This window comes from Apteryx rowi, unplaced genomic scaffold (genome assembly GCF_003343035.1).
Source record: "Apteryx rowi isolate R43461 unplaced genomic scaffold, aptRow1 scaffold_6, whole genome shotgun sequence".
NCBI classification, from domain to species: domain Eukaryota; kingdom Metazoa; phylum Chordata; class Aves; order Apterygiformes; family Apterygidae; genus Apteryx; species Apteryx rowi.
In genome coordinates, this window is record NW_020450871.1 from 5,119,518 (window position 1) to 5,143,092 (window position 23,575).

General features: G+C 36.7%; 1 protein-coding gene across 1 annotated transcript in view; it reads right to left on the minus strand.

Moving 5' to 3' along the window:
- Window positions 1–23,574, minus strand: part of DNAAF5 (dynein axonemal assembly factor 5) — a gene marked incomplete at its 5' end in the record, with an annotated part of 33,020 nt that extends 9,446 nt beyond the window's left edge. Inside the window, 9 exons of the mRNA XM_026082977.1 lie at window positions 1,508–1,655; window positions 4,506–4,674; window positions 9,801–9,944; window positions 12,190–12,402; window positions 14,330–14,562; window positions 20,889–21,004; window positions 21,611–21,735; window positions 22,561–22,745; window positions 23,178–23,574. Of these exons, the coding sequence (XP_025938762.1) occupies window positions 1,508–1,655; window positions 4,506–4,674; window positions 9,801–9,944; window positions 12,190–12,402; window positions 14,330–14,562; window positions 20,889–21,004; window positions 21,611–21,735; window positions 22,561–22,745; window positions 23,178–23,574 (1,730 nt within the window). The remainder of the gene's footprint in view (window positions 1–1,507; window positions 1,656–4,505; window positions 4,675–9,800; window positions 9,945–12,189; window positions 12,403–14,329; window positions 14,563–20,888; window positions 21,005–21,610; window positions 21,736–22,560; window positions 22,746–23,177) is intronic.
- Between the last annotated feature and the right edge of the window lies 1 nt (window position 23,575).

Below are 23,575 nucleotides of genomic sequence, written 5' to 3' on the forward strand. Positions count from 1 at the left end.
CCAAATAGGCAGATCCTGGAAAATTTGAAATAGTTTCCAACATGCTTTTATTTCTTTTAGGAAGATTCTTGCATGTCTAGACCGATCTTGTAACTACCACTTAGTTACAAGATTATTTAAACAAGTAATCCACTGACTACAAGGAGATTTTTCTCCTTTTCTCTTTTTTTAATACTGGATCCTGAAAATACTGAAACATAGATAACAACAAACACAGCACAAGAGTTAAAATTTTAAGGACAGCTTCATTATATGCCATCTTAAGTATACTAGCCCAGAATCCATTGGGGATGTGYTAGCAGAGATTCTTAAGTTTACATGGAATCCCCACTAAAAGGATACACCTTTTTGTTTGTTTGTTTTTTCCTTCTCCCYTTTTTTACACACATTATAGGATGCAGGCCTGGAATATACTAAATACATATATAAAAATGGCAAAAATATGTCTACATTCAGCATAACATGGCCTCACGGAACCRGGATAAGCGTTCAGTGCATTAGAATGCCCACTCTGAGTTTGCCCATTTGCTCATCAGAACCATCAAAAAACTTCAAGTGTAACTGAATATTGCTAGCAAAGTACTTTTAGGTAGACTGCTTCCTGTGATTAATATTCAAACTGTTCTTTTTTTTTTTTAAAGTTAAAAATGAAAAAAGATGCATCAAAATATACATTTACATGCTAAATACAGCAGGCAATGGGAAAAGTGCAGCAGATATGATATCTGTATTCAGGACAACTTTGTGGTAGCGTTTGYACAACTAAGAGAGCTAAATAATGACAAAAGGGCCCTATTATTGGGATTGTTATAAATAGAGGGTTTTTATAAGCAGTGTAAATTACAGTTAAACTATATTTGCAATGCTTAAATAGGGCCAAGCAACAAGAGACTTTCAGCAGCAGTCACTGAGAGAGTAATAATAACTCTTTATCAAACATTTAGTATAATGCTTTTTAAACACCATATTAGACCACCAGTTTTAAACATCCATACTGTTCTGGTGTTTGATTGTTTCCTTTCCAAAGCTACAGGCAAAGCTTAAGGATTTAGCTGTTGGCTAGGSAAAACAAAAAAAGCAAAGAATTCCTAAGAATCCCCATCTCGGCTTTCAAACATACATTCTTTTCAGTGATTTTTTGTTGCTGTTGTTGTTCTGTTTTTTGAAAACTATCCCAGTCTGCATGAAATCCATTTTAAGTCTTCCATGCTGACAAAGATAGAAGGACTACAGAGGAGAAAGTCCAGACTTCAATAATAATAATAATGATAATGACAATAATTGAAAAAAAAAAAAAAATTGTATTCTGCATACCTCTTCTAAGCACTATTAGAAACRCACAGCAAGGAAAATAAGCTATAGCAGATGGTGGGAAAGTCCTTCTTTTCCCAGAAATGCTAAATGCAAACATGGACACAACTATAGGGGTTAAATAATTACCATGGACATTACTTTTCAATGCTACTTTGGTGTTCAAATGGTTGTGTGAAATTAGAACTCTACTTACCCCTGAGAATTGACGGTTTCATTTGCTTTCTGGAGCAACTGTGATAAAAGAGTGAAAAGTTTTAAGCGCATCTGGGGGTCTTTGTTTGGCTGAAGACACGTCTTAAGAATGAGAATAAAGTCATGGAGAGCTTCACCTATGACAGGACCTAGAAAAATAAATGTGTAAGACTTGTTTTGGAGCGTTAATAAGTAATTTATTTTATCGTCTATCTAAACGTTTAGTATGTGATTCCATTAAAATTTGTAAGATGCCTGGCAGTATTTAACTTTCCATTCTTGCAYGGTGGCTGTTGATGTATTTAGGTTACACCGTATCAGGGAGCGTACAAACACCCAAGCTAACTCTGCAAGGGCTAAACCAGGTAGCGGCAGTCTCAGCCATGGCAGCGTGGTGCTCCCTGCAGACTGGTTCACYCTGCTTCTCATTTAGAGCCAGCTTGGCATTTTTATACTACATTGCATTATGTAGTGTCGACATATTAATGATATCTGCTACTTGCTGAGACCAGTGTGGTGCAAGAGGACATTTTGGGTGGACTAATATGTTTGGGGGAACTAATGCTGTTTGATATCTAGTTCTTAGAGCTTGACACTGTGCACAAAGTTCTGGCTTTATTGAATTTAATGAAGGGAAAAAAAAAAACCCAACCCACTACTGAATCTGGTATCACCATGATACAACTCCAAACAGMAGAACAAGCTACATTTTTGTCTTCCTTCAAGTTTTTCCATACGCAGAATTCAAGGAAAGCTATTCATGACTTTAAGAGGCATAGGAAAGGGCTTGTCTGAAAGGGTCAGCTTCAAAATCTGGATAATAAAATTATTGCAGTAGTATTTTTTCTCCATGCTTAAATAATGCATATTTGAATTTTAGAAGATAATTTAAAATAGGTATGTCAAAACTTGTACCTTGTAAGAATTCATTGTRTATTTTCCAAATTCATTCTCTAGCCTGTCAAAAATTTTACATCCTGTGATAAATTGTTTTTACTTCTAATCAATAAACAAACAGAAAACAAGCAGAAACAAAAGAAACCGCACAAACCAAGTTGTTAACCCAACATTTGAAGAAGTGACTTTCCCAAAGAAGTAAGGAGTTTGTGCCTTACTTCTTGATAATGATTAACAGCCAAGTGGCTTTCAACCTTTTCTTTAAAAGGAGGAAGAATACGCACACACCATACACATTTTACTCTGCACATTGTTTACTGTGGAATGCGCCGTCTTCCCTTTTATTTTGTTTTTGTTTTGGGGAAGGAGGGACAATGGGGAAGGAGAGGATGGAGTGGTAACCTAAAGAACTTGGAGCACTCGGAGACCTAACTTGTTAATTCAGTGTTGGTCAGAAGCCAAGCAACAAGAGCTGTAATTACAGTAGATATAAAAGTAAAATCAAATGCAAAAAAAAAAAACAAAAAAAAGCAGTTTGCTATAAACTACTTTCCTCTAGAGCTTTAGTTTCTTGTAATACACATTCCACTGAACTCCAGTCATTCAGAAAATCCTCCCAGAAAAAGACACAATACTTTGGCATTTCTGATGACAAGAACATTCTGTCATAYGTAAAATGGATGGATTGAAGTATTTGAGACTCCAAAACAAGTTCAATAACATTGAATTACATCTGGAAATGCACTGTTCAAAACTCAAAAAATCTTCAGTGTCTAGACTGAAGCAATACAGGGTGCTAAGCTGCAATTTGCTAAATTTCCATGCCAACAAATAGGTCTTTATTTTCCTAACATTTATTCAAAATACATTGCTTCATGCAAGTTTTRAGGCATTGTTAAGACACTGCTATTACATCAAACTGATAACAGCAAATTCAATAGATGGAAAATAAACAAAATAATCTACAGCACTAATTTCAGTATAAACTTACATTCCYGAAAAACAGTAACAATTGAGAAATTGGAAATGGGTAAACCTGATTAAAAACAACATTATGTGTGAGAATGAAAAAAAAATAGCTCTGGGAGCTGCTGTGTCAGACAGAAAACACAGACAATAGCATATTACCAGTGTGGRGTGCAAGCCAAAATGTTTGCCCAGACATCTTATGATTTATTTGCCATTAAGCAAAACAGAGACAACTGTCTAGAAGTTCCTCAGACATGGAAAGGGGAGTGCAAATATACAGAAATGTTGGCCACCCAGAACTTGCACGGAAAACATTTTTTTTTTTTTTTTCCTACAGATGAAAGAAATTTGTACTTATGCTTGTTGCTGTGCAAAGTAAGATGGTGGGTGCCTCAAATATGCTTTTTGAAGCTTTTTTTCAGATTAAAAACTAAAAGCAGAAGATACAGTTAATTAAAACATATCCATCCACATTTAACTATATGCAATATAGATATCTGTAACAGAAGTAGATGTTTATATTCCCTTCATAGTCAACAGAAAAGAAAACATAAACAAACAGGAATTTCTTGAGAGTAATATTTTAATGATCTCAAAAGAGACGTCTAGGTCAAAAGAACTGACTGTCACTGCCTCCTTTGCCTATAAATGCAATTTGGAGAGCTGCCTCAGAGATATCTTCACTGTGGACATCTAAAGTTAGGTGAAATGCATCCCAAAATGTTTCACTAACCTATATGCAGTAGTGCATAGGATTACTAGTGTGTTCGGTAACATAAGTGAGGAAAGGTTTGTACAGAGACCTAGTATCTTTTATTAGACTAGTGACTAGGTGGGGGGAAGGAAAAAAAGATAAGATACATCTTTTTGCCTCCCTATGATCCATACCTATTTCATTAACCTGAAAGTTTAGTGTTACACAAATGTTTTTAATATACTTCTAGCAGTTGACATTCCAAAAGGCTCTGTGGCTGCATCGACATTTYATTTTTGCTTTTCATCATATGCTTGTGAAGTTTCTGAATATTGAACTACGTATTATAAAACACAATGTATCTGCATGCTATGGAGATTATTACTTTCTTTATTTTTTTAGAACTAGATGAGCCATCACACTACTAAATAAGTCATACCTGAATGAGTTGCGATGACATCTAACTGTAACAATTCTGGAGAATAGCAGGTCCAGCAGTTATGGGATACTGAAACCCATTCCATAAGCTGAATTATATGCTGTTTGTAGAGATAAAGAAAGCCATCCAGTTGCTGCACTTCAGCTAAGGAACACATTGTCTCCTCTACCTGTTAAAACCAGAGAAAATATATTTCAACTTAACTGGAATAATATTTAAAGAAAAAAAAAAAGCTTTCTAAAATATATGATTGTGCTGTTAAGAACAGAAGTGACAAGAAGATTTCTATATTCTCCTATTTGGATGATCATGATTGATATATAATTTCTTCCCATACTACATCTGTTTACTTTAAACTGAAGMAGAATATGTCTTGATTTCAAAAATGATTTCATATGGAACACAGCAACGCCATAGCAGAATGAAAGAATCTTTAAGCCATGTAAGAGCTTCTTAGAATGAACCAAATTATAAACCAGTTCCTATTAGATTAGTTTTAGAGCTGTAGTGATTTTTTCCTCAACTTTAAACACATATGTAAAGGTGATTTCTTATACCTACATCTAGCTGGATACGGCAGACTCCAAGAACTATTGCTGCTATGACACAAAGAGGAAATGGCTTTTTTTTTGTTTGTTTTAAAATTATGTGAGATGCTATCTCTTTCCAGTAGCTGGGTGGCTTCATTATGAAATTTTCAACTTCTGTTACTTCGGAAAAATAGCAGAATTTACCATTACCTTTAAAATATCTTCTTATTTACATTTAGACAATTTATGAAAAAAAGCAGCAAATAAAACATGTACATAAGAGAACCACTAAATGAATGCCAGATATAGTCATGTTAGGTAAGAAAGTGTGTATTTTCCTAATCTTATGGCAGATGGATATAAACGCAGGGGTAAATTGGCTCTTACAGCTCCTGAAGACTCCTTACCAGACGCATAAAACTTCAATAAGGAAGAGGATTAAAAGCATGACAAAAATCAGTATCTATAGTTTTACTGGTTTCGGCACACAGTGATAAAGAATAAGGAGCAAGACACAGTGAGACCCCCCACAGAGTAATAACATATGTCACCAGGACAGCCTCTGATTTTAGCAGTGAAAGGTGTAGTGCGGCACTGTGAGTAACACCATTTGACTTTAAGTGGTTCAGTAGAACTAAAAATTGTATTCATATTTTTAATATTTTTAAATTCAACTCAACCGGACAAGTTCACTAAAACATGTCTGGGACCTTTAGAATATTGTAGACTAATCACTTGCCAGACAAAAACATTATTATGAAAGTACCAGATGTGGAGAAAATGGATGATATTTCTAGGGAAAAAAAATATCATCAGGATTTGCTAAGGACAAAGATTATTCTTAAAGCAACTTTGTCTGCCTCAAGCACAATGGATTTCTCCTTCCTGGAAAAGTTCTGTCAGCCCATCAAAATAAGTCGGGATAACTTGTATCTAAAATACTCACTTACCTGTAAATAAATCATAACATTTTACTTGAGAGAACGTGTCCAAGACAGAAACTGTTCTCCATCACCCAATAAACACTCTCCAACTCCTTCTTCTCTTTTCCCCCGTTAAACAACAAAAAAGGTACAAGGTACATGTACAAGGTACATTTATAAGCAAAGGATACAATAGCAGCACTGTTCATAGGTGGTTCAAAATAAACTATTAAGAAGTTTTGTGTGTGTAATAAAAAAATAGGAGAGAACAAGTTAAATCTACTGACAGACATAGGCATACTTTTTTTTATTCAGTCTTCTGATGCCTCTCAGTTCAAAATTTGCAAGTGTGATTTTATTTTCTATATTGGAAAGCTAGTGAGTTTAATGATGCATTATTTTCATGCTAATAATCAACACGTGTCTAAACAAGAACCAAGATAGCACAGCACTCCAGCAATAAGCATAAGGTAGGTACACACAGACAAATGTACATGTACTGTTCACACCTAACAGACTAACAGCTGATACAGCTTCAGTCTATTTATCTATATTATTTATCTAACCACAAACCATGATGTCTGATTGCTCAGTTGGTGGTCTTGATCCTTTTCCTTAGGACAAGCAACCCGAAGCAACTAGAAACACTGATGAACACCAAGCTGAGGGGCCAAAAATCAGGAAAGTAGGAAGAGTGCAACATTCACTCACAAGCAGATCACACTGATGGAATATCAGTTGCTGCTTCAGGTATCTCCCTGATCTTCTGTCTCCTTATATTATAGCTTGAATTGAGGTTCTACAACTCAAATATTTGAATAATTTGTTTATACTCAGAATCTTTTGATCCTAAATATGGAATTATTTTCTGAACAACAAATTTCTACTTGTAAAGCTAGATGTAATCTGTTTGTTCTATATAGTCTTAAACTATTTTAATAGGGACTTCTTGGCTTCTGCAAGTTGTACGACTCACTTTGAAGTCTTAGGATATTGAGTGACTGGAGTTTTTTTGTTTTGTTTTTTTTTAAATCAAGCTGTATTTATCTTTGTGACAAACTTGAAATATTGCAATTATGCAGTCTTGCTGCCAGAATTCCTATCTGTCTAGCTGAAAGAAAGGCTAATGAGAACAAGGATTTTCATCCAAAGTACTGTCAACTTTAAAAATCATCTGTAAATGCAGGAACATCCTAAACCTTTAATAATCTTGGAAGATTAAATTTGCCATGTATGAAAACCAGGATTTATCTCAATAAAACTGCTTTCTTTGTAGGAGAATGCATTTGTAAGCTTTTAAATGGGCACTGTCCACTTTATAGATCACTGTAGGGCTAAACAGACAAAACATCCCAGATGAAGCTGTCCGAGGCTTACTTGGACAGGCTTTTTGTTTAAAAAGGAAAAAAAAAAAAGGAAAGAAAAGGAAGAGCCAAAAAAACCCACCCTCACGCTGGCTTTCCTTGTGAGAGGTCTTTGTCCCGTACCTCTTTGTCCTGCAAACTCTTTCCAGTATTTGTTTTGAGCTTTGTTCCATTTTGCTTTATTTCAGAACAGTTTTCTAAGAGCGTGTCTGTTTGGAGGCAGCCTGCCAGCTATGGGGCCATAAATACTGATGGTCCACAGGCCTATGGAATACCATGCCTGGGAGCAACAGAAAAGGAAGTAAAAAAGCCATCACATTTAAGGAGCATTTTGGAGTGGGAAGGGAAGAAAATGAAGCGGGGGGGAACCTGGTTAGGTCATGATTACGCTGCATGAGGATGGCTTGGTGATTTATAACATAAAAGGAGTGAGATAAAGCTTAGACAAAAAGCTCCTCTATTATCAGAGCATCTACAGATAATCTTGATTTTAAAGCATTCCTACAACATTTAAACTTTTCGTTCAAGTGAGAAGGTAAAAGGTTAACCTCCGTAAAAATCAGTCTGCTGTATGTCTTAACATTAAAAACAAAAACCCCACATGCACACAGTTATGAAACTATCACTTTTGTAGGCTCATAGTGCTCTTGATCTAGTTGTAACTATAAGCAAAAGACTCATACTCGCCACAAAATAAAATAGAACTAAGGCCCTTCTCAGAACCAGCACAAATTCTAACTCTACGGGCCTTCAACCAAAGTTATAAACCTTCTCAGGATCTACTTTCCAAATTTCACCTCAGTATTCACTAGATCTGTTGACTCCTATCCACCCAAAACTTAAAAATAAATAATCTACGATGTCTCATTATATCCTTTGGAAGGGTTCGACAAWAGCATTACTCCTTTTGTACCAAATCCTAACGCAAACCTGAACCACAGCCCAAGCCCAAGTCTTAATCATAATTCAGAAATGCACACACACATCAGAACTAACTTGAAACCAGGAGCCTTTGCTGGCACAAGCTCTCAGCTTAGTTTTGTGAGGCTGGAAAGATGCAGCCTCTCCTGCAGCAAACCATAATGTTGCTACTGATTCTATTCAATCCTAGGCTTAACCATTGCACATTAGCAATCATCAGGTATTCTGTGTCTGCTGGCACCAATCCAAACAGTGCTTTTAACCGAACCCCAGCAATCATCCAAATCCTGGAAGCTTTTCAGATCCAGTAAGAAATGTAGATCTTGAGCCTCTGCTGTCCTAAACTGCAACCCAAACTCCAAGCCTAACTCTGGTATTAACCATATACAATATGTACAGTGAGTTATACATACACTTGGACTAGCCAACCTTTCAGCATAAGAGCCCTACAAGACCTAACAAGAAAGTCAACCCTAAAGTTTCTTGCCACAGTAATATCCTTTCCTGTCACACCAGCTGGACTCAGGTATCAACCAAATTTCTGCACACCACACTTATGCAGGAGCTAATATGTGCCTTACAAACATCAGCATACRTCCTAGTCTTATGGCACTTGCAAGACGCAACAATATATTCAGCTCTTTAGCCACCACTGTTGCCCTAGACTTTAACCTCAACTTTAATCCCATCCTACTCCTAGCATTGCCCTGTCTTCCAGTTCCATAAAAGAAAGAACCTATAAGACACTAGCCTCTGTCTCTACTAACCTTCATTACAGCCCTGTGGATTTGCAGGATCCARTATTAAACTGAGATCTTCAGACTGCTGTCTGGAAATAGCTGCAGCACCTAATGACCAGTTCGATCTGTTACTGGCAAAGCAGAAATGTCAATATTTTGACTGACAAAAGATAACATTCATAGATCTCTCAGCCTTCGCAGTTACTCTAAATATTAAGTAACCTCCAGAACAGTGCCAGATAGATATTTGCAGAGGGGTTTTATGGCTAAACACAGAATCCAAATCAGATGTGTAACCACGGAGTTTGGAGCATTCCCTCATGCTTTTTTCATTCCAATAGAGTGAATCTAAAGAACTTATATCTATATGTATATCCATTACATTTCTATACATTTCTATACATTTGAAAGATTGTTTGATACATTTAAGATGTACACACACACACACGTGTGTGTGAGCAGGTGAAAGGTAAACAATCCCCCAAACAAAACTAGTAGCTTAGTCCAAGCACATATAAATCAGATTTTAATGATTTGTGCTACTGGAGAAGTTGCCCATAACTGTTTTACTCAGATTAAAAACCAATGTAACTTCAGTCATGGAAAAGGATAGGGTCAGGCAGAGGGTACAGCCAAGGTCATATAAGATGAAATAACTTCTAATTCTATCAATCTTTGTCAATGAGCTCTTAGTAAGGATTCTTGAGGTTCAAAGCCTAACAGAAAGAAAATTAATTACAACTCTATTTAGACAAAATGTCTTATCAACAGTAAAAGTCAGAACTTTACACAAATATTAAAATAGTTCGTAGTTTACCTTTTCTTTAAGGTGCTGAGAACATGGTATTGCCATTACTGTCACCAAAACTTTCGTTAGCTGCAAGCTAATTTCTTTGCAGTCTTCCTGGCATACTTCAATCAATGCTTGTACGCAACAAAGCAACTGTTCCTTGTAAAAGACCTATTTTTAGTAAAAGCATAAAAGGTATTATGTTTTGTTAGAAAATATTACACATTCTCTTTAAGAGAGTGTTATGGCAAATGACAACAATAAAGTCTGAAAGTCATATAATTTACTACATTGGGAACATATCGACCATTTTGTGTTAGTTCTTTTGATGACCTGCATTTTGGTTTTGATGACCCATATTCTACTTTTTACAGAGCACAACATAATCTTCCTCTCACGCCTGTTGTTTCTATTTATCCTTTTCTGTTAACAAAATAAATGATCCTCCTCTTAATCACAGAATTGCTCCACTGTGAACAAAACATCAAATCATTTTGGAATGCTTATCAATAGTACTTTCTCATTCTGAAGTGCAATTTGTTAATTAATAATTAATTGTTAATTAATATGTGTTATATCACTTCCAAATATTGTTCTGTCCCTGACTTTTGAATGGAACAATAATGGTTAAATAAATAAAACAAGAAAACCTCATGGTCTGCTTTTATCTTGGCCAACTTATCCTGATTGTTGAAATATAATGCATGTTATCTTGATCCCACTGAAATAAATGGAAGTCAATATTCTTGTCAGTTTGCAATAACTTCTATGACTAAGTGCATCAGATATTCCATGATTCTGTCAGATTACATTAAACCTAGCATTACTAACAGAAGAGGCCATTGTTATAACCTCCACTTTCAAAAAATAAATGAAGCCTAGGAATAGGTTAACTGTAAGTGTTAATAATCTCATGGACATGGTCAGTCCTTAGCTAAACAGTGTCTGTGCACCATTCGCTCTCTAAAATAGAGAAGGATTGTTTTTCAAGACCAAAGGCTAGAACAATTCTGTCAAAAGCTTCAGCTGCAGATCAATGCGTCTACTGYGTATAACGCTAAATGGAAGCGGTGAGCTTAAGACCTCATAGCAATTTTGCAGATGTACTCCAGGGGATTGTTATTGGAACAATCAGGTTATAGTGCTTCCAGTTATACGAGTTCCTCATCATCACAAGCTTCACGGAGATTAGGGTAAATTCTCTGCATCACTGATGCACATTCCATTAGGGAAGAACCTAATGAGGGAAGAACTTCAAACATATATCTTACATTGACTCAAAAAGACAGTTACACTAGATTCAGTCTACACACACGAATAACTTCCTTAAAGGGAAGTCTGAACCTGACACAAAGCTTTAAAGATTTTTCTGAAGACACAGTAGTGGGCCTTTTTTGGTTATCTTAAGAGTGGAGGCCTAACAGAGCTCTGCTGGAAAGCAAGCTGGGATTTCATGTATGGGGAAAATTGTAGGGATTCTTCTTGTGCATCTGTAACAGCTCTCTTCCTAGATCCTGACAACTCCTGGAAAAAGGAGTGAAAAAATCCTGAAAGTTAACAGTCTCCATTGAAGAGAAGCTCTTATCTCTTTATATAACAAGTAAGGAATATTCTTCAAATACTAGAATGAAAATCGTCTTCAGGCTCAGCCACTACTTATGTGCACATCTGGAAGCAAGTTTCTGATTTATGAAGGGTCTTCCTCCTAGATTCTCACTTAAAGAGAAGCAACCCAACCTAACAGCTTACAAAGCATGCTCTTAAAGGTACATGTAAGCATACTGGTACATACCTTTTAGAACAGAGAATAATAATACCAAAAATAATACAAAACAAGAGTAGACATTAAAAGGGAACCTTTCTTGGGAAACCTGACACACCAATCACTACTGACTGAAAAGCTGTCAGTCATTTTTACTTACGAGGATCAAAATATCTGATGTTGTTTGGACTGTGAACACAAGGCATTTCAAAAGACGGGTTAAATCCTGCCCCTGAATCAGCCTAGCTAGTTCTATATTAGTACAGCATACACTGAACAGCTGCTTCTCTCCCACCATGCTTCCTCATTTTCCTCCCACTATCCAAAGCAACTTATAGCAGTTCTCAAACTTGGACCCACATCTGCTAAGTGTGTGCTGAGACAATGGGTTGACAATAAGTTGTTGAGAATGAAAGAATAGATTTGACCAGGAGATCATGACTAGGAAAAGAATATAAGAAGGCTTAGGGAGCATAGGGAAGCTCCTGACTTTGTCTGAAACACATCGCCACAACTATATCCTGATACAGGGTAGGGTGGGTGTGCAAGATAGAGATAGGAAAGGGAGCAATTAGGGAGAACAAGGGAAAAAACAAGTTGAAGAACCACTGGTCTAAAACTTGTTACTGTTGTGGATTTTCCATTTATCCTTACCTCTTCAGATCTTCGACAGATCTCAGCTTTTGACAGTGCATTGCCAAGATCAGTCAAATGAGGCTTTAAGATTTCTTTTGGGCTACCACGAATCACTGCAGTTAGAATCATTACATAAGATGGCACAGGTGTTTTCTCAAAGGCTGATGTGATTAACCTCAAAGATACCTTAGGGTTGACAAACGTTCCAATCAATTCTGCTGCTTTCACACACTGAAAAAAGAACAATAATAACAACTTGAGGATTTTTCTGAAAATGAAGTCTGTTCAACATATCATGGCCTTTTTCTTTTTATGATTCCAGCTGTTATTTTAAATGCTTCAGCAATTGCCTTGTAGGCCTTTTCCATTAACTCAGTAATGATTATATGCACGAAAAAATTTTCTTGACATGAGCCATGAGTTCTACAGTTTCATTCTGTACTATGTAGTTATTTCTTTTTGCAAAGGTGAAGACTCAAAAACGCTATCAGATACTTATGGAGATGTGTTGTCCTCTTTCACATTTGCCATAGAGAAAGAAAAAGAATCTTAGTACTTCAAAACCAGAAAAAGGACAACATAATTTATCATTGAACAGTTTGCAAATATGAAATGATGCATTTTTATGGATCAATCTATTCATTTTAATGGGAGAGAGGGGAAAAAAAAAAAAAGACAAGAGTTCTCCAGCGGGAGAACTCAAACACCTCATTTGGTATCATTAGGCTAGAGGAAGATGTGTACACTTCTCAACTTGGTGGCTGCTCTGAAATGGATTCTACTGTGACAAAAGATAGAGGAGATAATCACAGTATCCTCGGAGGCAGCGTCATGAAGGAGATAAAAAGTATTCACAGTCAGAATTTGCCGAGTCTTAAGTTTTGGCAGAGAGAAGAAAAAAATTAAAACACAAACCATCTCCTAAGTAGGAATTAAATCTCTTGGAAGCACTTGTGATGGGATTCTAAGAAAGTGGCAAGTGTGGTTGTAAAAAGGAGAGGAAAACTGTAGTAATTGAAAACATACTTTTGAATTTGTATCTATGGAAACAAAGACTGGGTAGGAAATTTTACCATGACAGCAGGACCATATAGGTTTATTCTTCTAATTACTTAAGGTTTTGTTATGTTTTATACAAGCACTAAGGAACTTGAAAAAACACATATTCACAGCAGCATAGTATCTCCTAATTCAGAGAGGGAGAGCATGAAAGAAAGCGCACGTAAGAGCTCACAGTCTGCATACGGCTCAAATGATAGCAGGAACCTAAAGAAAAGTGTAATTTAGGAAACCATTTTTTCTAACATTGGTTAGACTACTTGCATCCAGTATGTAGAACATATTCTACTTATTTCTCAAAACAGTAAAATCTGCTATTTWAAAAAAAATTTACAAGAATCTTTGGTTATACATATGTTCTCTTGCTTATATAGAGCTATGAACAATTTTTTTTCTTAAAATTGCAAAGAAAGTGTACATCACCTGTATATTCTCTGATAAATTTATCTAGTGTTTTCAACTGTGTGTTTTATTGATTTATTATTGACCAAAGCGTTGACAGCATCAACTGTCTGATAAACTATTAAGAGAAAAAGGATACTAATCATTCCTGTGCAAACAATGGAAAAAGAAAAAAGGCATTTTACAAGTAGTAACTGAAGTATTCAAACATTGAATATAGATATCACATGGAATAAACATGCTTCAATGTTTGGCTGGATTTATGGTTGGATTATGTAGTAGGAAGAGATAAGTAAAACTAACTAAAAAGGCCATGGACTGCTTTTTCTGCCTTTTTTTTTAAATGGAATTTGTTGCCCCAAAGCTTTTATACTTTAATCTGCTGCTTATGATTTTTATGACATCATTCATTATCACTGCTTTGCTGGGTTGGTATAGAAATTTAACATTATTTGAATAACTTCGTCATTGATCTTCATAACAATAATACAAGAATATATTTATTTTAGTGTAGTACATATAATATCCGTGTGTTTAACATCCACAAAAATATTTTTAAAATTTGAGCCTGATACTTCAGGCATGGGCAATTCCCAGTGAGCTACGGTAAGGTCAACACTCAGAAGACATACTCACAACTATTAAGGAAGGGGTCTTTATTTGAAATACTGTAGGTATTTAAACAGAGTAAACTTACATTCCTAACCACCTCACTTTCTTCATCCATGCATGCTCGGTACAAAGTTCTAAGCAGTAGCTCCATGTGTTGCGTTATATGATCCTCTGCATGTAACAATAATGTGTATAGAAGCTGAGATGCTTTTATTCTTGTGCTTTCAACCCAGTCTGTTATATCATGACAGAGACCTGGAAGAATTTTGGAGAGGTTTCTCGAAACAAGTTCCCGACAACCTAGTCCTGGTCGAGTCACTAGAAAAAAAATAAAAATATGTATCAAAGGAAAGCCAACACACATTAAGTCTTAGAAAAGTTCAAAGACACTGAGGAGAGCAATCATCTGCTTCAGCATGGAACAAATATTCCAACTGCTGCTGAGGATTTTACCTGTGCAAGCTGCATTGTCTTTAATATATGTTAAAAAAATTCAGACTCTACACAACTCAGAAAAGTTATCTATTTATTACTGGATGGTGATTTAGCTTATGTGTTTAAAGATGTTTACAGAAGAGGAAAAGGAAAAGAACTTAAATATGGGACATCACCCATTTTGGAAAATGCAGCTTAATAATTTCCTTTTAATCTTTACAGCAGCACAAATTTTCTCCATATTATAATTAATGACTTAAACATAATCTGAAGAAAAAAAAAAAAGGCAGAGGTCACAAGTACCACAAGGGACATGAACTGCAGCAAAACAGATGGTGTCAATTGTGCCCTCTAAAGGAAAAGGTTAAAAGTGTATCTAGCAATATGAAAGTAGAAAGGGAGGTTATCAGCCAAAGAACAGTCTGCAATACTGTATGTGAAAACAAAAAGTTAAGAAAATGGCACTGAAATTGGAAATTAAAAATTACAGTAGGAAACTAAAACTATTCTAAAAAAAAAAAAAAAAAAAAAAAAATCCTGAATATTTATAAAAAAGAAACCACAACAAATCTTCACAAGAAAATCTGATTCCTAATGGTCTCTACAGGAGAATACATTTGTAGCAAGCAGTTGCATAGAGCTTTCTAAATACCGACATCTTGTCTATTAATAAGAGTTCTATCCCACTAAAGAAACCACTATATCACTTCACAAGGCAGCTAGAGAAAGTGATAACTACGACAGTATAAAACCTTATTCTGTATAAGTAGGGGAACAAGCGATATGGACATTTTCATGCAGATATAACTACCTATAAGAGTATACAATCTAACCAATCTAACCATTTCAGTTTAACCCTACCCCATACTATTACTTGCATGAGCACTGTGTAATACTATTGGTTGGCCCAATCTGTTACACAGTAGTCACACAAAATTCATAGTATTTTTAATCACAAATACTATAGTATCTCTTTGCTGAACTTTTTTTTTTTTTTTTTTAAAGAAACAGCAGCTCATGCTGATGCATGTCTAATCTCTGATTTGCATATTAAGTGACGCATTTCAAAATGAAGTTAAGATAATCACAGAATAGCTGAGGTTGGAAGGGACCTCTGGAGATAACCTGGTCCAGCTCATCATAATATTTTATACAAAGTTGGAAAGGTGGAAAAGTGAGAAGGATTTGTGGAGTTTTTTTTTTTTTTTAATTAGATTACATATGCCTTGTAAAGTCTACAGATTTCTAGAGAAATAATAAACTTATCTTTCCCATCAAATGCTGACTGTTCTGTCTGGTAATTATCAGACTTGCGTCTTAGCTTATTTATAGCTCACTGAGACTCAGAGAAGCAACTTGACCAATACAACAAGCAGCTATCGTGCCACCGTTGCTGCACTTTACACACCAAACCGCATCAGTGCTTTCCAAAGAACTGCGACTGACTTTCTTCAATTACTTTTTCTACAGCTGAGTCTTTTTTCTTTTTAAAATTGTACATGTTAAAAAAAAAAAACTCTTAAAAAAAAAMCCCAAGAAATTTATTATTGCCACCTGCTACATTCACATACTGTTTTAAGAGAAAATTTATTCATTTTGAGCTATCAAAAAGACACACTGAATATGCCATTACACATTATATTCCTGATATCGAGTTCTCGTTGTAAACTCTCGGAAAGGAAATGACTGAGTTATCTCAGAATATTTGCCTGCATTGGTCCTTGTAGCTACAAATGCTAAGAGGAAAATTGACTAAAGTAAGCGGTATGACAAATACAAAAGGCTTAAAAAAATGCCTATGAGATACTTAGAGTAAAAAAACCAAAAAACAAATATCAGGACATGAATTGCTACTTTGGATTATGACAACTGACAATGAATAGCAAAAAGTCAAATCAAGAAATCAACTTGAGACAACAAACGCAGATTGACGGCCTATTTGACCTGAGGCAGAATTTTGCTTAAACAATTTGGACCATTCTTTATCAGCAGTTTCCTTCATTTCAGATGTTCGAATGCAGACATTTACCCCTGTAGCTACTGCTGTCAAAGACCTCCCTGCTATGAACTGTCTGCACCTGTACCCTAAGGCAATGATTGTTGCTGCTCAGTGGAAAGCTGCTCAGTTGGCTGGATGGCACCTAACATGGGGTCTGCCTCTGCTTTTCCTCTGACCTGCAATATCTGTCATCCTGAGATCAAAGCACAGTGAGGATCATATGTCAGGTTGAGAGTAGGAAAAAGATGGTTAAGTAAAATGTACTATAACTCAGAATTGTAAAAAGATATTCCTGGATGTTGAATGCTCAGCTGTAAGTCAGAAGAAATAGTGACAAAGTGTTAACATACATCATCATCCTATTATACAAAAATTTGAAGTGTGTGGGTGGAAAAAAAAAAAAAGAAAAAGAAAAGAAAAAAAGAAAAAGTGGGGGGAGGGGGTTAATAACAATTCATCTATAGACTAATGGTAGTAAGACACCACAAATTATTACTTGGAATTAAGGCACAGTAGGCTCTTTGACATCAAAGTTTTATATCTGTAAGGTTAAGTAGCCAATCATCCTCTCAGTTTTCTTCTCTTTTGTCACGTAAAGCTCGAGTATTAATAAGAGATGCAATTTGGAAGCAGAGATAAGCAGCTGGAAATTATACCTTAAAGTTATCGTTAACTTAGGACTCAAGTCCAAAATTACCAGGTCATTTCTTTAGAATGTTCTGTAGTTATGTATATATAATTACAGCCAAGCCTTAACTGCACAATTTCAGCAAGCAAGATGCATGACAAGTCAATTAAATGCAGGGCTGGAGTGATGCCCAAGTTTGTGAAGCATATTTATTAGGCTAAGAAGATTATTTCAGTCAGCTCAAAAGCAATGATTGGTTGGTGAAGTAGATCTCTCTTCTATCTATCAAAATTCTATTGAAGCAATTGCATGGAGAATGCACTGGAAACAATAGGCAAGTAAATGGAAAACAAAGCTTAAATATTAACTATAATTTGGACCAGTTCCACTTCCATGACAAGACTTAGCATTTTTTTTAATGTATCAATTTAATTCATGAAATAATTGATAAGTTCCCCTTTCTAAAAATGGTCTAATACACACACACACACACGCTGTAGAGTAAAAACAAACAACATACAGAAAATTAGCGGTATTARCAATATAAACAGTAACAACTGTTTCAAGGACTAGCACTTTAAGCCTTTTCTTTCACTGATCCTTCCTCTTCCTCTCCTTCACTCATCTGAGTACAGGCAAACTGCAGTGTTTTTCACAGCTCTTGAGACAGTTTTTGTGACCTTTCAGTATCAAAACATCAGCCACAATGTCATTAAAAAGGATAAGCACATTAATGACCTACACTGTCTCATGGCCATTACAAAACAAGTGATTGGAGCTTAAATGCTCAACTTCAGCACTTTATATATGTCAAAAAAATCTCTCTCTCTCTCTCTATATATATAATATAAAAAATTATCTAACTAGCAACAAATGTTTCTCCCATCACTGGTGGAAATAAAAGCATTCCTTACCACTTACAAGCTCCTAAGGTAATATTATAACTTACATCATAGAGTAAGGGAAAAAAAAAGTTATAGAAAGAATAACAGATCAACTTGACTGTCCTCAAAGCAAAACAGTTCTGTCAAACCAGTCAGCATTATGAAGTGCTTCCCCTTTCATTCAAGCATTACTGAGTAAAACAATTCTAAGAAAGTATAATTTCAAAGGAGAAAGGACTCCGGAACCCACTGTCATGGAAAGTATTTTGCTGCTGGGGATTCTGTGAAGTGATTGTCAGGTAGGCACAAGTCAAGCATGAACCTGTTCTTTCACACCCAAAGAGTTTTTGTTCTATTAAATATAAGTATAGAAATCAATAAGTGACCCATTTTAATCCTCTCTCTCACCAACAGCCATATGCATGTTTTTAAACATTAACTTTGTGAACCTGAGACAGGAAACAAGCTTCATGCCACTACAAACATAGCATTTAAAAAGCTACCTACAAATCATACCATGCTAAAAAGTAATGTCAGTGCTGTATATCTTGTTTTCCATGGATAACAAAGGAAACTACTCTTTCTATTCCCATGTCGTTCACATAAGCTGGTAGACTTTATATCTAGTGTCTTGCAGCAGAGTTTGAAAACATTTTAATGCAAATTTTTCTTCCATGCAAATTCTTTGGACCATTAATGTTGTGTCTTGTTTTCATTATTCAAATAATTAATAAGGCTCTTTCATTCTGCCCTCCCTTTCCATCATCTCTATGACCCTTTTCCATCTGGCTGCTGGCTTATGTAGAAGTTATTGCTACTTTCTGCTTCACTGTTTTATCTCTTTTTCAATGCAGGCATTTTCATTTCTCTCACTCAAAATGCATTTAGGGATTAATGGAAAAATGGATTTCATTGCTGAACAACAGTTTTATATATATTAGTGACTGGAAGTGGCAATAAATTCCATTCTTCATTTTTTGCAGGCAAGAAAGCCTGCAAACAACTTCTCTCAGTGAATATACTTTTTTGTTTGTTTTTTAAATGTAAATTCTCAGAGTTATTGTTGGAATAGCATCTACAAGAATATCTTAGTCCTAAATTACTGTCATTGAAAAAAGTGTGACAACAGAAAAAATTTCAAGCTAGATGACCAGATATGATTCCCAAAGTCAAAGAATCTAAAAAAAGACTCATTCAATGAATTCTGCATTTTCAGTAAAATAAGGAAGTAGTAAATGCTAATTAATCCTATATAGGTGAGGGGAATGCCTAGGTCTTTCGATACAACTCCTGACTTTTCAGGCAACTAACTTATAATCCCATTCACTTCCCAATTACTGAGATTTTTTTTTGCAGCTCACAGAAGGCTAGAAAGCTTGTATTCTTCTGTTCTATGCAAAATAAAATTCTGCACAATCATAATATTCTATCCATAATTACAATATAGTACCTTAGAGATTTTGAAGTTTACTTAAATAAAAAGTTACTTAAATGAAATGTGACTCTCTTCAGAGCCGAAATGATTTTTACAGAGGGGGAATTCCTTCCCAAAGCTGTATGTATCACTACTACTTATTTCTTCTTTATCCACAAGTGACCATTCAGTGATAGTCCATGCTGGCTCAGTGCTTATTGGGCAAACTTTTAATTCTAGGTCTTGTTATGCACTTAGTCACTCTGTTGTCTTGCCTGCACTTCCAGGAATGAAGTACTCAGATTCTAACAAATGACATTCTGAACAAATTTTAACTAATAAATTAGTGACACTTCACTCATGTATTTCTTTTTTCTCTAGCCCATTGGGTCAAACTCACCTACTACAAAATCTAGGCAATCTTAATTACATCAAGGGTTCATATGTTCCATTGTGTTTATTGAGGGGGGACGGGGGGCCTGCTATATACAAAAAAAGAAGAAGAAAAAAATCATCAAGGCCTTGCCCATAAAACAATTTAATTAGCAAAAAGTTTAATAATAGCTTGATTTTAAGCTTCTTTCTCCCTTCCCTCCCCTCCTTTCCTGTTTTTGTTAACAACAACAACGGGGGGTTGTTAACTTCAGAAGCAAGTTTAAAAGGAGCAGCCTATCTAAGGAATAAATTCTGTTCTCATAAAGGAAAAATAAAAAACTGGAATTGACATTGTTAGGATAGGGAAGAAATTCTCTCTCCTATCTATGAAAATCATTTAAATACCAATACAAGCTGTTGCTCATGCCAGTCACTAGGTCTGCCTAAAGCAAAGGTGGCCTAATTTTACCATTTGCTTAAAAAAAACCATAAAAATTTCCTGAAATAAAGATATTTATCAATAAATTGTGTACGTGTGTGTTTGGCAGAATCAATATGTATTTTTTCCTGGAGGTAAAACAAACAAACAGACAGACAAAAGCAAACAAAACATTGTTTATATAGCCTCAATTCCACTCTATGGAAAGCATTAGTACTCTGACAATGTTTTGGGGAGGTGGGGGGACAGAAACAGGATGGAAAACCGAAAGAAGAAAAATTCTCACTATGCAGTTTAGGGCCTGAGTACTCTTCCCTGAAGATCACTTTCGCCACTGAACACCACTATGTCTTCCTCTACATTAACAAATGCTACACCTCGTGATGAATATTACACATTCCGCTCTGCTGTCACTGCTGTGCCGCAGCTTCAGGATTCAGGAAGTAAAAGAACTTCTGTTCCACACTCACCTCCTTTGGGATAATGAGATGGTGCAACACTGAAATCAATCTTATCCTTCAGATCATCTTCATTCTCTTTCTCCCACTGCAAGCCTGTCTTTTCCCAATAACTCCAAGCCAGTTCCCTAGAATAAAATACCAATTTTCATGCCACCTTGCTCCAAAAAGGAAAACATTCTAAAATTAGACTTCTGGAAAAAATATGAATTCCTATATTCAGCTGRAAGGATGGAAAGCATTCCTGCCATTTAATTTAGGCACCTTAAATTAAGTGTTTATGTTTCTTATGTACTCAGCGGACAGAGGTATCCTCTTTCAAAGGATAATTCAGAGCCTTTGTGTCAGAAATCTCTCTCCACTGACTCTAAAGGAAGCTGGAAGAAATTCAATAGTATGACTACACCCATGTGAAGAGATTGGCTTTAGTTACATTTATACAAACATAATAGCTAGAAATGATTTATAATGAAGTTCTTTATGAACAAAACTAACTGAAATTAAAACCAACTCCTTTTCTTTTAAAAAGAAAAATACAATCATACTTATCTGGATGTAGCATTCAAACAAAAGTCATTGGACATAACATTATTATGAATAGGTTAAAACAAACAAACAAACAAAAAAATCAGGATTTTTTTCCAAACAATGTACCTGTGAGCATAGAAACACTTCCATGTAAGATATCTACATAAATGGGGGGGGGCAGGGGGGGAGGGAAGTGTTCTCCTTACGTGTTTTCAGGAATTTCATCAGTAAAGCCACTGAGTAACAAAGGGATCAACTTGTAAAAATAGGAGTATCTATCTCGTAGGTGCAACAGCCATTCTCCAATGACAGTTGTCACAGCTTGACGAACCTACGTAGATAAAAAAATAGGACATTTTAAATATCTCACAAAAGTACCATAAAAAAYAAAAAGTAGTATTTGCTTTTGGTAGAAAAGACTTAGTATACGATGCACAAACAGTCTCAGAAGAAAAGACAAGAACCTAGGATTTCTCTCACTTGCAAGCAAGCATTCTAAGTAACATGCAAATTTGTTATACTCCCTCCTAGGTTCTCTCTCTATCTTAGGTAATCCTGGATTATTTGTTGTGCAAGAGCACGTCTTCAAGAGGAAGAAAAGATACAGACCTAACCCAGAACATCCTAAATTCTGGTGGTTAAGATCTCTGTGAGTATATAAGAAATGTGAATTAACAGTTTCTCTGCACATGCACTTATAACATGCCTCCAGAAGACAATTGTCTCCATTCACTATAAAGGAAACCTAAGTTAAATAATGTGAATATTCCTACTCAGGAAATAGTTTAGTTAAAGTTAAGTAGGACATTTTTAAAAGTTACTATTGCAATTGCATCGCATGAAGGGACCAATACCATTAATGTTTGCCAAGCATCCGAAGAAGCCACAGAACCAAGTCCCAGAGAAATCTGGCAGAGGAATTTAGATAGAATTGCAGGCACCCATAAAATAAAAAGTCAAGATGCCTATACTGTTCAACTGTCTGCAGGATTAGGCAGCAGCTGAACAGGCCATCCACCTTGCTTTTGGATAGTTTACAACTGACTAAGCCTGTATGTGTCATATTTACATATCTCAATTGAATGAAAGAAAGCCGAAAATTCAAAAAAACAAGTCAGATTCAAAATAAGCCCAGAAAAAAGAGAGAAACCTGCACCTTAGGAATCTCATCAAAGAATCGCTGGGCCAGATGAGACAGAACGTCATCCATAGACTTTCCATTTCCAAACTGTATCACTGCTCCCGTAGCCTGAATTACATCAACACGAACTCTGTAGTGCTGGTGCGAGATGGTTTGCATCAAGGGTTTTATCAAAGATTCTGACTGCATGTGGAAGTGCTCTGTTAAGGGAGAGGGAGGGGGGGAGAGAGAGGGAGAGAAACTTCAAGCATGCCTTCCTCTGTATGTGGGTGACAGCTCTTGAGTAACATCATTTCTGTAACACTACGCTCAGCAACCAGATTAATGTCACTGTTTTTACATACCATGCAGATTTAACTTTATACTATATTAGAGCAGAAAACCAACCCACATGTACTTTTCTTCCCCATGGTCACCCACGTCCCATCCTTTGTGGGTGCAATCCCTCAGCATCCTTCCCTTGCATGGTTCTTCTCAGATGGATCCTCCAAGCCCTGCAAAGCACCCCTGAGAGGGTGCAAGTGACCTGCATCTCTTCCTCTCGCCCGGCTGCATCCCCGCGAGCTCCTACCAGTTCTTCCCCCCAACCGCTGTCCCTCCCTAGGGCCTCAGCTCCCGTCCCCAGGCCCCACCTGGCATGGCCTCGGCACAGGCCACGGCACACCTGCAGCTTTCGCGCCTGACCTCGGCGTAGTCGTCGAGGAGGGTGGTCTGGAGGATGTGGGTGACCTCGGAGAGGTAGGGGGCCATGGAGGCCCCGCAGCGCCGCAGCAGGAGGCTCAGCAGCTGGAGGAGGCCGAGGCGCAGCTCCTCGCAGGGCTCGCAGCCCCGCAGCGGGCAGAGGCGCTGGGCCAGCGCCGGCAGGAGGACGGGCAGCGCCTCGGCGGGCCGGTCGCCGTGGCTGAGGCCGTGGCGGAGGAGCTGGAGCGCCAGCTCGCGGCACCGCTCCGCCGCGTCCCCCGCCAGGCAGCGCGCCAGCGGCCGCAGCAGGTGCGCCGCGAACACCTCCTGCACCACGGCGCCCGGCAGC